Here is a 12,932-nt window from a genome sequence, read left to right as displayed (position 1 = left end):
GTTTTCAAAGCATGTATTTGCCTCCCCATCTGCTAAAGACTGTCACTGATGGGGATGTGTATGTGCATATGAAGCCTAGAAAAGCAATTACTCAAAGGGAAACAGGCATACTCCCCAATTACATTAAAGAACAGATGACATTCAGTTTCTTACCTGAGAGACAAAGGAGAAGAGCGGAAGTACTGTCATACCTTACAACCAAGACCAGCCACCAACTGTGTACTTACCCTGCCTCGGACATAAGATTCCTTGGCAGGAGATCTTGGACATTATCAGGGGATTCTATGCTATAGTTTTCTGTGTTTCTTTGATGCTATGGAGGAAAAATATCCAACAGCCCACAGTGGACTTGACATCCTTATAGAGAGTCCATGCTTAAAGGCTTGCACAACTCTGACTGGAGTGGTTATTACAGAGAAGAGAAGCATCCTGTGCTCGGCTTTCTGTCACTTGCTCTCCCCGTGGACTCGAATACAACCACACCAGAGGCCAAAGGTTGCTGTGCTATCTGAAAAGACAAGGCCAGTTGACCTCAAAGGCTCTTACAGGCATGTATCGTGGTTTTACCTAGGAGGCTCACCTTCAGAGGCAACACTTCTCTGTTGATAGAAAAGAAGGAAGCCATGGCTCTGGTCCAGGAACAAAGACCAGCTACGTTCCCACATACGCGTTTAGCAGTTTCAATGTTGTAGTCTGTCATTTCAAAGTAAGGATTCAAAAATTCTATCACTTCTTCATTGATTGTATCTTTTGGGAATTGCTATGAAAGAAAAAGAGTAAAATTAAGTCAAAATACTTCTTTCCATGAAGTCATACTCACATCATGCTTACAATGCCACTGGTATTATTCAACAACCAAGAATGGATGAATGACATCACATTTTGTTGATATCTCAGGATATTGGGCCAAAGTCCTGAAAGCAAAAACAGAGTAAGCAGTGACAGCAAAGAAGTCAGAGCATACTTTAGCTTCTGTGAACAAGAGATACCAACCCTCAATAAATGTTCTGGGATCCAGGGAAAGAGTAAAAGGTGATGAATACTAATATGGTTACTAAAATTTCCAAAGCAATAACATTCTCATGTCATTAATCCTAAATAGGTGAATTGTAAGCCCATAAAATCAATAATGGAAAACAAATACACTCAGGTATACTCAGCCTAAGGACAAAATCTATTTAGCATTTAGCAGCAACTAAATGCTTTATACATTCAAAGAGAGGTTGTATTAAATTCATCTGAAATTCAAAGTTAACAACCTGGACATTAGGTCTTGAGGGCAATGAATTAATTTTTAATCATAAAATTATCCATAATGTGAGAGAACTGTTATCTTCTGAAGGAATATAAAATTGAAAAAGTGGATTATGAATGCTTTCTTACGTCAAGAGAAGACTGGCCAACCAATGAACCTCGACCTTCCTCAATAGGTGTTTGATCCTCTCAAAGAAGATGATTAGATCTTCTCCAAGTAGAAAGGAATGCAGTGCCTACATAACAGCTTTCACAGAACATACATGAGATAGGATGGAACCCACACTCTCATTTAGACATCTTCCACTACAAGTTTCTTTTAAGACACTTGAGAAACAGTGAAGCCAGAAGAAAAGCCAGAAGAATATTTGGGAGCCATGGAAGGGCGGTGGCGATAAAAGGCAAGTGGCAAGGGAGCTTCCAGAAGCAGGGGCCCTGCCACCAGTCACATTGGACAGGAGCCTTGAGTCACCCACCAGGATCCTCTGTGAGGTCCAACTCCTCTGTCACACTTTGCTGTTAAAACTACTTAAGTCTCCTCCATCGCCACACACACCCATCAGAGTTAACCTCTCCTCCACTCAAACAGCCTGTTACTCCTTCTCGGTGGCACTGACATCATAGAGTCCCATATTTTATTTATCTGGGGCAGGTCTGCACGGCCACCAGTTTCATAAGCTTCCCACTGCTGCAGCTGCTGTAAGGTGCCTCACAAGATGCTCCAGCCACCTGGCAACGTGGCATTGAAAACGGAATGAAAGGCAATGCTAAGCTCATTGCTTGGGACATAGACATGACTTGGGTATTCCCAGGTAGCTGTGTCAAGATCCAAATATGAAAGATAAAACAATAAAACTTCTAGAAGAAAACACAGAAACATTTATTCTGCCTTAGAGGCAGAGGAGCAAAGATTTCCCGAATAGAACCCAGAAAGCACAATTAAGGAAAACAGTGATAAATTGGACTACATTAAACTTAAGAATGTCTGTGGATCAAAGGACACATTTAATGGAATGAACCACTAAGGCAGAAAGTGGAAGAAGATATTTGCAAATTACTCATGTTTTATAGAAAGAAATTCTACCCATTAATAAAAAACTTTAATGGACAAGAGCGCTAAATAGGCATTTAACAAAAGAATTCCCAAGAGGTTCATAAACTGATGAAAGAGTCTCAGCATCATTATTTACCAGGGAAATGCAAACTAAACCCACAATAATAAGACACCACTACAAACCCATCAGAATAGAGAAAAGCAGAAAATAGTTAAGATGTAGAACAACTTAGAATGGCTAAAATGAATAACTCAGGAAACAACAGATGTTGATGAGGATGCGGAGAAAGGGGAAACCCTCTTACACTGTTGGTGGGAATGCAAACTGGGGCAGCCACTCTGGAAAACAGTATGGAGGTTCCTTAAAAAGTTAAAACTAGAACGTAGAACTACCCTATGACCCAGCAATTGCACTACTAGGTATTTATCCAAAGGATACAAAAATAGTGATTCGAAGGGGCACCTGCATCCCAATGTTTATAGTAGCAATGTCCATCTTTCCAATATGGAAGGAGCCCAGATGTCCATCAACAGATGAATGGATAAAGAAGATGTGGTATATATACACAATGGAATACTACTCAGCCATCAGAAAGAATGAAATCTTGCCATTTGCAATGACGCGGATGGAACTAGAGGGTATTATGCTAAGGGAAATAAGTCAATCAAAGAAAGACAAATACCATATGATTTCATTCATATGGGGAATTTAAGAACAAAACACATGAACATAAGGAAAGGGAAGGAAAAATAAAGTAAGATGAAAACACAGAGGGAGGCAAACCATAAGAGACTCTTAACTCTAGGAAACAAACTGACGATTGCTAGAGGGGAAGTGGGTGGGGAGATGGGGTAACTGGGGGATGGGCATTAAGGAGGGCACTTGATGTGATGAGCACTGGGTGTTATACGCAACTGATGAATCATTAAATTCTACCCCTAAAATTAATAATACACTATATTTTAACTAAATTGAATTTAAATAAAAAAAATTTTTAAAAAGATGTAGAACAACTTATATACTGCTGGCAGATATGTAAACCAATACAGCTATTTTTTGAAAACTCCTTGGCACTACCTATGAAGCGCTTTAAATGTATACAGAAGGTAGCTACACTTGTGGTGAGCATAGCACAATATACAGAGTTGTCCAATCACTGTGTTGTACACCTGAAATTAATGTAACATTGTGTGTCAACTATACTTCAATAAAAAAAAAAACTTACATCTATTAAGAAAATGTATAACCTAAGACCCAGAAATTCCATTCCTGAGTAGAGAGCCAATTGAAATGCAAATACACCCACCAAATTACCTATAGACCAATATTCATAGTAGCTTTAGCTTTATTTATAATAGCCAAAAACTAGTAACAACCCAAAAATCCACCAACAGTACAATGGACAAATAAATTGAAACATATGATAGCATTTCACACTGTGCTGGTTCATACATGCTCATGAGGAACCACTGCTATATTTGCAGGGATTTTGCAAACTTATTAAATAGAACCATTATTAATAACTAAATTATATAAACTTACAGTTATATAAACTTATAATAATTAAATTATATAAACTTACAATTTAAGTTTCATTTAAAATTAAAAATAACACATAGGAGAAGAAGTAATCACTTTCTATTATTTTACTACATTTTACTACCTATGTTCTGAGGTCGTTTATATCGTTTGTACCCACATAGGGGTACATTCCTACTATTCTACTAGGCACCTCTCCCCAGCTCTACATTCAACAAGATCATTTTGGTAGCTTGAAATTGGCCATTGTGGGGATATTTACACCATGGAAATTGGCAAACACTACAAATTAGACTTTTTGTTCTTTTTTTTTTCTTTTTTCTCCCCTGAGAACCAGTTGTTTTAAATATTTACCACATACTACCACTTCACATACTGAACAGCTATATAGCAATGAAAAAAGAATGAAATACTATCCTTGCAAAATAAGAATGAATCTCAAAGCCTTGTTGAATAAAAGAGACCAAAACAGAAGAGGTCACATGACATGATTTCTTATCTATAAATTTCAAAACGAACAAAATTAATTATCAGGATAAAGATCAGAATAATGGTTATCTTAGGGGAATTTACTGACTGGTTTGGGACACCAGAGAGATTTCTGGGGTCTAGAAATACAAATCTTGATTTCTGTGTTCATTAACAGGTATATACTTATGTAAATATTCATTAATCTGTGTACTTAACATTTGTACATGTTATCATATGTAAGTTCTACATCAAAATTAAAAACACACAAATTACTCAAAAAATTACTATTGAGATTTGCAAAATATAAATATACATATATTTGTATTCATAGCATATAATATATGCACATATGTATTGCTTTCTTAATATAATTTTTTAAATTTTTATTTAAACATGTCACTGATGATGCCTTAAAAGCCTAAAAATCTGTCAGGAAAGGCTCTAATGCTTGTTTTTAAAGCTCTAATGTCTTGTTTTTGAAAGAAAATTCTAATCTGAAAAAATACTTAACTATGTGTTCAATATATGTATGTAGAATGTTATCAAGGCTTGAAAAAGAAGGAAATCCTGCCATTTGTGGAGGACATTATGCAAAATGAAATAATCCAGACACAGAAAGGCAAATCCTGCATGTCTCACTAATATATAGAATCTAAAATAGTCAAACTCCTAGAAGCAGAGAGTAGAAATGGTGGTTGCCAGGGTAAGGGGAAGGGAAATGGGAAGATGTTGGTCAAGGGGTACAAAGTATCAAGTTGCAAGAAGAATGAGTCCTGTAGACCTCCTGCACAGCAATATGAATACAGTTAACAACATTGTATACTCCAAATTTTCTAAGTGTTCTCACCACAAAATGAAACGGCAACCGTGAAGTCATGGAAACTTTAGCTTGACTGTGGCAATGATTTCACAATGTATACATAACTCTAAATATCAAGTTATACACCTTAATACAGAGAATTTTTCTTTGAGAGAGAGAGAACATGTGAGTGAGCGGGGTGGGGAGGGAGGGGCAGAGGGAGAGCGGGGAGAGAGAATCCCAAGCAGGCTCCACAACCCTGAGATCATGACCTGAGCCGAAATCAAGAGTCGGACACTTAACCAACTGAGTCACCCAGGCAACCCAATATAGAGAATTTTTATATGTCATTATACCTCAATAAAGATGGCAAAAAATTGAATAAGTAAAAATATGTATGTACAGCAAATTCTTTTCTGAAACTTATTCTACTAAAAGACTCAGACACTCTAATGAAGTCCCCTTTCAGCCCATCATTACTGAACTACCAACCTGTAAGTTCTGTAAGAAGTTTCCTGCAGTCATGAGTTTTAAAGATTCCTGCCAGGACGGAATTGTACAGCTTTTTTCCAGGTCAATTTTCACTGCATTGACTTTCCTTTGAAACAGGAGCAGCACACAATCCATGATCCTCATGATGAGGTGAGGGGGTCGGCCCAACGTGCGGACAGTAGCAATGTCCGAAGGCTTGATGGTCTGCAGGACGAGAGGTCATCATCCAATCTCAGATAAGAAAGTGTGGACCAACCTTTAGTCTCTAAATGCTATTTTAACAGAGGAAAGCAACCATTTTTGAGTTAGATGCAGCGTCATAAGGTTTAGATGCATGGTTAATCGCCAAGAAACGCATGTCCCCAAAAGTTCAAACTTTTACAATTCAAACTGACAGCAAGAGGAGACACAGTGAGGGAAATGTTGGTGAGCAGCTAAGGAGCTGTGACTTCTCTAAAATTGTACAGACCACTTTGTGTCAGTAAAAAAAAAAAAAGAGTGTAATCTGAAAGAAAGAGAATACTCAGCACTTGAAGGAGCTACGAGGGATTCTCAACCAGGAAAACTCCAGTACGTGCAGTGCTTTTTACTCATTAGTTATGTAGGTCAAGAATCTGCCTCTCTCTTTAGCAACCCAGATTTGTCACAGTGGACTGACACTAGCAGGTAGCCCCAGGGCTGATAGATTGAATAATTAGAGGTTTCTGAGCTGGGAAATGACCTTTAAATGATGGAACTTAAGCAATACGAATTTCACTAACTCAGAAAAGTCTTGTCCCATTTCTAGTACGGAGATTCTGAGAGAGTAAATTATTTAATAGTCACACAGAAGGATTGGGGTTGCTAATAACTGCTCTATCTCCTACACTCTTTATGGAATAAGTATTAGAAAAACAGTAAATATAAGAATCTGATACAGTCCTATTTCTAGGACAAATAATATACACTCATCCCTTCCAGATCTTATTTGCATGTGCATACTCCCCATCAAATGAAGGGGACCGATGACCTTCTAATCAAAGCTAATAATCTTTTCTCCGAGGATTAAGGGGAAAAAATGAAGAAGAAAACCACTGAACATGTTAATTAGAAATGTAACTGTTGACTTTGAAAATGTTTGTTACAGGAGATTAGTCTTTGTGAACACGAGACGACTGGAAGCGAAGGAGAATTTGTGTTCAAGAACTGGAAATGGCAGATAGATCTTGATATGAGATGTATGGCTAGAAAAGAAAGGAGAGAAATATATTAGCAGCCCGTGGGGAAAGTAGGGTCAAATAAACATTGTATAAGCTGTAAGAGCTAGACGTACTTATTTTACTTTAGCCTTAAAAGGGAACATTCTCAAACAGAATTGGGCTCAATTATGTTAGGTGCCCAGGTAAAAGGAGCTAGGGGAAGACATATATCTAAAATTCAACCTATTTCAGCTAAGTATTGGATGCCTCTTTTACTCTGCAGGCAAAGCAATATGACTGCTACAGAATTTCCTAGATATCCTTGCAATATTATAGTTATTTAATATCTGGAGGTATTTTGTATGATTGCGTGGAGTCAGATTAGATTTGAGATAGGAAGAGAAAAAATCTTTGCTATTATCTTATTTGTTGTACAGATTTATGTAGCCTGATGCCAAAAAGTTAGTTTGAGTGGATCTGGAACTTCTCAGAATGTATTGGTAAGTACCATATTTTAAGATTTCAAAAGTTCACAAAGAAGCAATAAAATGGAGGCAGAACCAATGAAGGAAATTTTTGAAAATCTCTCCAAGACACCCCATCATGTCAGCCCTGTTTCCACCTATTTCAGCATTGATAATTAATTATATAATGCAGAATATCTTAGTGGTAGAGAACATGAAATTAGGAGGATAAAGGAAAATATTTTATAATATCAAAAGGATGACAAGTCTTTTAAATCCTGGGAAAATGTATACCTTTAAGCATGATCTAAGATGCCATATGCCCTGTTTCTATGATGCCATTAGGTTTGGAAGTTTCTTTACACTATCAATATATTCTCTCTGTTGATCAGAGACTCTCAGTCTAAAGCCAAGATGCCCAAAAAAGAGTGTGAGTGGGGATCAGAATCTTGAAGAGATATCTGCACTCCCATGTTCACTGCAGCATTATTTACAATAGCAAAGATATAAAGGCAACCTAAGTATCCACCGGCGGATGAGTTGATGGATAAAGAAATGTGAGATATATATGTATATATGTATATGTGTGTGTGTGTGTGTGTGTGAGTGTCTGTGTACAGTGGAATATTATTCAGTCATTTAAAAAAAAAAAAAAGGAAACCCTGCCATTTGAGACAACAAGGATGGACCTAGGGGCCATTTTGCCAAGTAAAATAAATTAAATACAGAAAAACAAATACTGTATGATCCCATTTATATGGAATCTGAAACAATCAAGATTCATAGAAGCAGAGAGTAGAATGGTGATTGTCAGGGCCTAGCGGGAGGAGGAAATGGGGAGCTGATGGTCAAAGGGTACAAATTCTCAGTTGTCCAAAATAAATAAATTCTGGTCTATATAATACTGTATTATATACTTCAAATTTGTCAAGAGGGTAGATTTTAGATATTACGTTAAATGTTTTTAGCACATGAAACAACAACAACAATAATATTAAAGGGAGCAGGGGGAAGCTTTGGGAGGTAATGGACAGGTATACACTTATTCCCAAACTCTCCGAGGTGTATACATTATACATGTTCAGCTTTTTACATGTCAATCATGTGCCGATAAATTGGTTTTTAAAAAAGGGGCAGGGGGAGATGAGGAGCCCACCAACCTGAGAGACTGAAGACCCCGCAGAGCTTCGGGGATGAAGAAGCACAGTTTAGTCAGTGCAAGAAGGCACAGAGGAACAATAAGTAAAGACGTATCCCAGTAAGAGTAGTGTGGAAAGTTGGAGAGATCCAGGAGAGAGCAATCTCTTCGTTGTCTCAAAAGAGTAGAAATTCATATTTGCATATTGTTCAGGAAACTTAAAGACTCAACTTGAATCAGAAAGATTGAGAAGTGTTTCAGGCAGTGAGATCAGGAAGGGGTTAAAGAAAATTGCATTATCGGGCGCCTGCGTGGCTCAGTTGGTTAAGCGACTGCCTTCGGCTCAGGTCATGATCCTGGAGTCCCGGGATCGAGTCCCGCATCGGGCTCCCTGCTCAGCAGGGAGTCTGCTTCTCCCTCTGACCCTCTTCCTTCTCATGCTCTCTCTCATGCTCGCTCTCTCGAATAAATAAATTTAAAAAAAAAAATCTTAAAAAAAAAAGAAAATTGCATTATCAAGGGGCGCCTGGGTGGCTCAGTCGTTAAGCATCTGCCTTCGGCTCAGGTCATGATCCCAGGGTCCTGCCCCACATCGGGCTCCCTGCTCCGCGGGAAGCCTGCTTCTCCCTCTCCCACTCCCCCTGCTTGTTTCTCTCTCTCACTGTGTCTCTCTCTGTCAAATAAATAAAATCTTAAAAAAAAAAAAAAAAAAAGAAAGAAAGAAAGAAAATTGCATTATCAAGTGATGAGGCACGCTCAGTTGAGGTTCTGGAACCTGAATTAGCTGTGGACAGATCAGCAGGGTTTCGTTTCTCAGCTGTTCCCTAGGCCAGGAATAATAAAAACCATAGGGCCGTAGAGGGTTAAGAGTGAAGTAAAAGCAGTCTTAAACTGAGTCCAAAGAAATCTTACATTGAGTCTGCAACACTCGACCAGCCCTTTAAGGTCTGGCCCATTGCACTAAACTCAACATATTTTCTCACAATCCAACCTTCCGTTCTTGCCACACAACTGCATTGAATAATTGTCAGAGGCCGCTCAAAACCCGCCATTCACGAGCTCCACCAGATCAGCAGCTCTGTATTTGGATAATTCATAGATAAACTCCAAGCACATGGTATCTTACAGACCTGCCCCGGCGTCCTCAATGAATGAGTAGGGAAATGTTATCTCAGAAATTTTATGTGGCGTTCCCGATGTCACGTAGGCTTGCTGGTGACAGAGTGGAAACGAGAGCCCAGGACTCCTGACCATCAACATATAACGCTGCCCATCATTCGTGAGGGAAGAAAATGAAACGGGAAGTAGCAAGTGCAAAATCTCTAAAGAGCTAATAACATCTCCCTGCAGAAAATATTACTTGAAATTTTTCCAGTGAGGGGCCCTTTGGTCTGAAGGAGTAGAGCATTTCCTTGCTGTTACTCATCTTTTCTTCATCCTTGTCCATCGTCCTAGGCACTAAACGTGACATCTGCCACATTGCACAGATTTACCTTCAGGGCTGCTTCTGCTTCTTCTAGAGCTGGTTTTGCTGCTTCCAGTTTCTCTTCGGCAATGGCTTTATCTTTAGAGATGCCATCCACGATGGCTTGGGCTTTGTCCTTCACCTTCTGTACCTCAGCCTTGACCTTTTCGGCAGCCTGTGCCTTCATTGTCACTTCTTTTAAGACCTAATTCAATATAAAACAAAAAAAACATCTCGTCCAACACCCTGTCAAGCTAAAAATGCACATTTTCCCTTGATTCATTGATTGTGTCCACTTCTAGGATTTTTCACAGGAAAATTAAGAGTACTGTATTCTATTGGAAATAATGTATCCTTTCATGGTTACAATGTAGTGAAGATGCATAGATCATTAACATTTATTACCAGGAATGTAAAACACAAATAGTATATGCAATAGTGCCCACACACCGTGTCGGCTTTATCATTGGCCACTTGGAGCTCCTTTTCTTTCACTTCCAGTTCTTTGCTCAGGGCTGCAACAGACTCTGAGGCTTCTTTTAGCTTCTCCAATCCGGTATTCATTCTAGGATTGAACACCCAAGCAAGCCATGTTAAAATGTGTGGTATTTGGCCACATTTTCCAAGCACTGATCCATTAATATGGATAGGAGTGGTCATATTTGAAGAATGAGTGTATGAGCAAATAGCAAATCCAAGAGGGCTTGACAAAAAGACTATGCACCCAGGGATAATACCAGACTGAGCACAGGTGTATGTTTTTCATAGACTGCATGTGGGAGCATGAACTAATTATAGCCCTGCATAACATGAAGAATGATGATGGGTCTAGAAGCTGTAACATGCAGGATACATGCTTAATGAAGTTTAATTAAATGACAAGAGACTTCAAATGCTTGAAGCCCTAACTCAGAAGAAGGAAAATAAATAACTTCTGCTCAAAAAAAAAAAAAAAGACTAATTAAATTAAAAGAAGAAAGGTTTGGGATCAAGGAAAGAAACAAATTTGAAGTCATCAGAACAACCCTGTGAAGGGACCACTCACTGTCTGGACCTGAGATAATGAGATCTCAAAGACCAGAGCTCTCAGAATCAGTCCGTCCCATCTCCCACCCAGGGTCCCTTATGGAACAGCCCTGCTGGTTCTGGCTATATGTAGGCAGAAGCTAGAAGTGATCAGAAAAAAGCAGACAAGAGCAGTGAAACCTGGAACAGGCTTCAGTGAAGCAGGGTATTCACCATGCAGTGGACATCAGCATCAGCCAGACTCTCCTACCCTAGACACCCAGAAAGGGTGGGAAGATGAAGGATGAGAGAGGGAGACGGGAATTATTTCTACCATTATAACATTTGGTATTAGAACAAGTGGTAGGCCACATAAACACTTGGCAATATTGTATTCTGCTGGGCAAGAATAAAACTCCAACAATCATGGAATAATCCTTTGAATAGGCTTGAGAGGGGGGGGTGTCTTGGCCTCAGCAGTATTGGCACTTGGGACTGGATTATTCTTTGCTGTGGAGGGCTGTCCCGTGCACTGTAGGATGTTTAGCAGCATCCCTGACCTCCCCTCATTTGACACCAGTGGCACCCCTTCCCAGCCCCTACCACCTAAGTTGTAACAAACAGAAATGCTTCTAGTCATTGCAAAACGCTCACTAGGAAACAAATGTGCCCCCAGTCGAGAACTACCCTTTTAAAATAACCTTATATCTGAACTTCACACTTGACACTTACCTACTGGCTAGAGTTTGCACTTCTACATGTTTTTCTCTGTATGTGCACTTATAGCCCTGAATAAAGGAGAGGTAGGACTTGGGAGTCACATGAGTAGAGCGTCGGAATCTCTGGAAATAGTCAACACACTTCTCAGCCACCCCATCCTGGAAGGAGCCCATGCACTGGACCACTTCCTTCTTGGTTTCCAAACTGCAGTCAATGTCATAGGAGGACAGGAAGTGTTCGGACACTAGAAAGAATAAAGGTGGCAGCGTGTGAAATAAGAACGTGAATTACCATTTTAAAAGTTAACAGGCTATTTTTGAAACATTTAGACATTTCTCGGGACTGCATACCATTTTTATAGCCCCAGCTAGGTAGATATCTGTTGGCATTTTTGGCCCCAGGCCTACGACTTCAACAATTTTATTTTCCCTTTCATGTACAAAACTATAACAGAGCTCAAGACTGTCATCAGTCTTTATTTTCTGGCACTTATGCAAAGAAGTCTCTTCTGCCCGGCTGCAGGCTCTGCTCAGCAGCCAGCCTGTTCCACGCTGTTCTATACATAAGGGCCAAAGTGGTACAAATAACTCAAAAATCAGCGCCCACCTGGTACTTATATTTAACAAACCCATTTATTTTTAAGCACAGAACCTGTCATACCCTTAATTCCCCCCAAGCTCTGACTCCATTTGGTATGTGGAATGTTTTTCACTAAATTTTTGTATGCCTGGGCCATCTTGTTCCCAAAAGTGGCTGCTGGCCACTTGCAGTCAATTCTAATTTACAGCATCCTTTAAAAATGTTTGGGTAAAAAACCCCTGTTGGAGACCTTTATCTTCCCAACAGCGCCAATCATGGGACCAATTCTAAGGCACCATTTCCTATTATAGGAATAGGCCATAAAGTCAGAGCTAATCAATTACCACATACACATCGGTGTCTGCCGCCCTTTCACCCCTGTGATAGGGCCATGCAGAGAGACTAGTATGAAACTTGGTCTCAAACCTGAAAGAATTTACAAAGGTTATGCATGATGCAGTTAAAAATTATTATACCATCTTTACATAGGTTGGAAAAAAATTGCCTTTGGATTTGCCTGAAAAGTACTTAGAATATTGAGTAATGTACATAAGGGTTGCAAATAGAAATATGGCCAATAAAAAGGGAAGGAAAGAGAAGGAATCAAGTAAACAAACCTATCAGGTGAGAGTTGGCAAAGCTATAAAAAATGATTAGTAATTGATCACTAAATTAATTTATTAAAGCAGTAATTGTGGGGCAGTATTTATATCTATGTAAATAATGGGTACCATATAACAGCTTGGTTATAAACAGTTTACCATAGACACTGG

At 39.1% G+C, this 12,932-nt stretch overlaps 1 protein-coding gene across 2 annotated transcripts in view; it reads right to left on the bottom strand.

The window, feature by feature from the left end:
* The window catches only part of DNAH5 (dynein axonemal heavy chain 5), a 261,833-nt gene that overhangs the window by 58,322 nt on the left and 190,579 nt on the right, over positions 1-12,932 (bottom strand). For both annotated transcript variants that reach the window (XM_073891083.1, XM_073891084.1), the window contains exons 56-60: positions 11,593-11,824; positions 10,306-10,420; positions 9,884-10,060; positions 5,611-5,814; positions 581-760 (exon numbers count right to left, since the gene is read on the bottom strand). In XM_073891083.1, the coding sequence (XP_073747184.1) occupies positions 581-760; positions 5,611-5,814; positions 9,884-10,060; positions 10,306-10,420; positions 11,593-11,824 (908 nt within the window). The remainder of the gene's footprint in view (positions 1-580; positions 761-5,610; positions 5,815-9,883; positions 10,061-10,305; positions 10,421-11,592; positions 11,825-12,932) is intronic.

This window comes from Callorhinus ursinus, unplaced genomic scaffold (genome assembly GCF_003265705.2).
Source record: "Callorhinus ursinus isolate GAN/ISIS: 27379988/994484 unplaced genomic scaffold, GSC_fseal_2.0 scaffold3, whole genome shotgun sequence".
NCBI lineage: Eukaryota > Metazoa > Chordata > Mammalia > Carnivora > Otariidae > Callorhinus > Callorhinus ursinus.
This window is presented reverse-complemented; position numbering and strand designations above follow the sequence as displayed.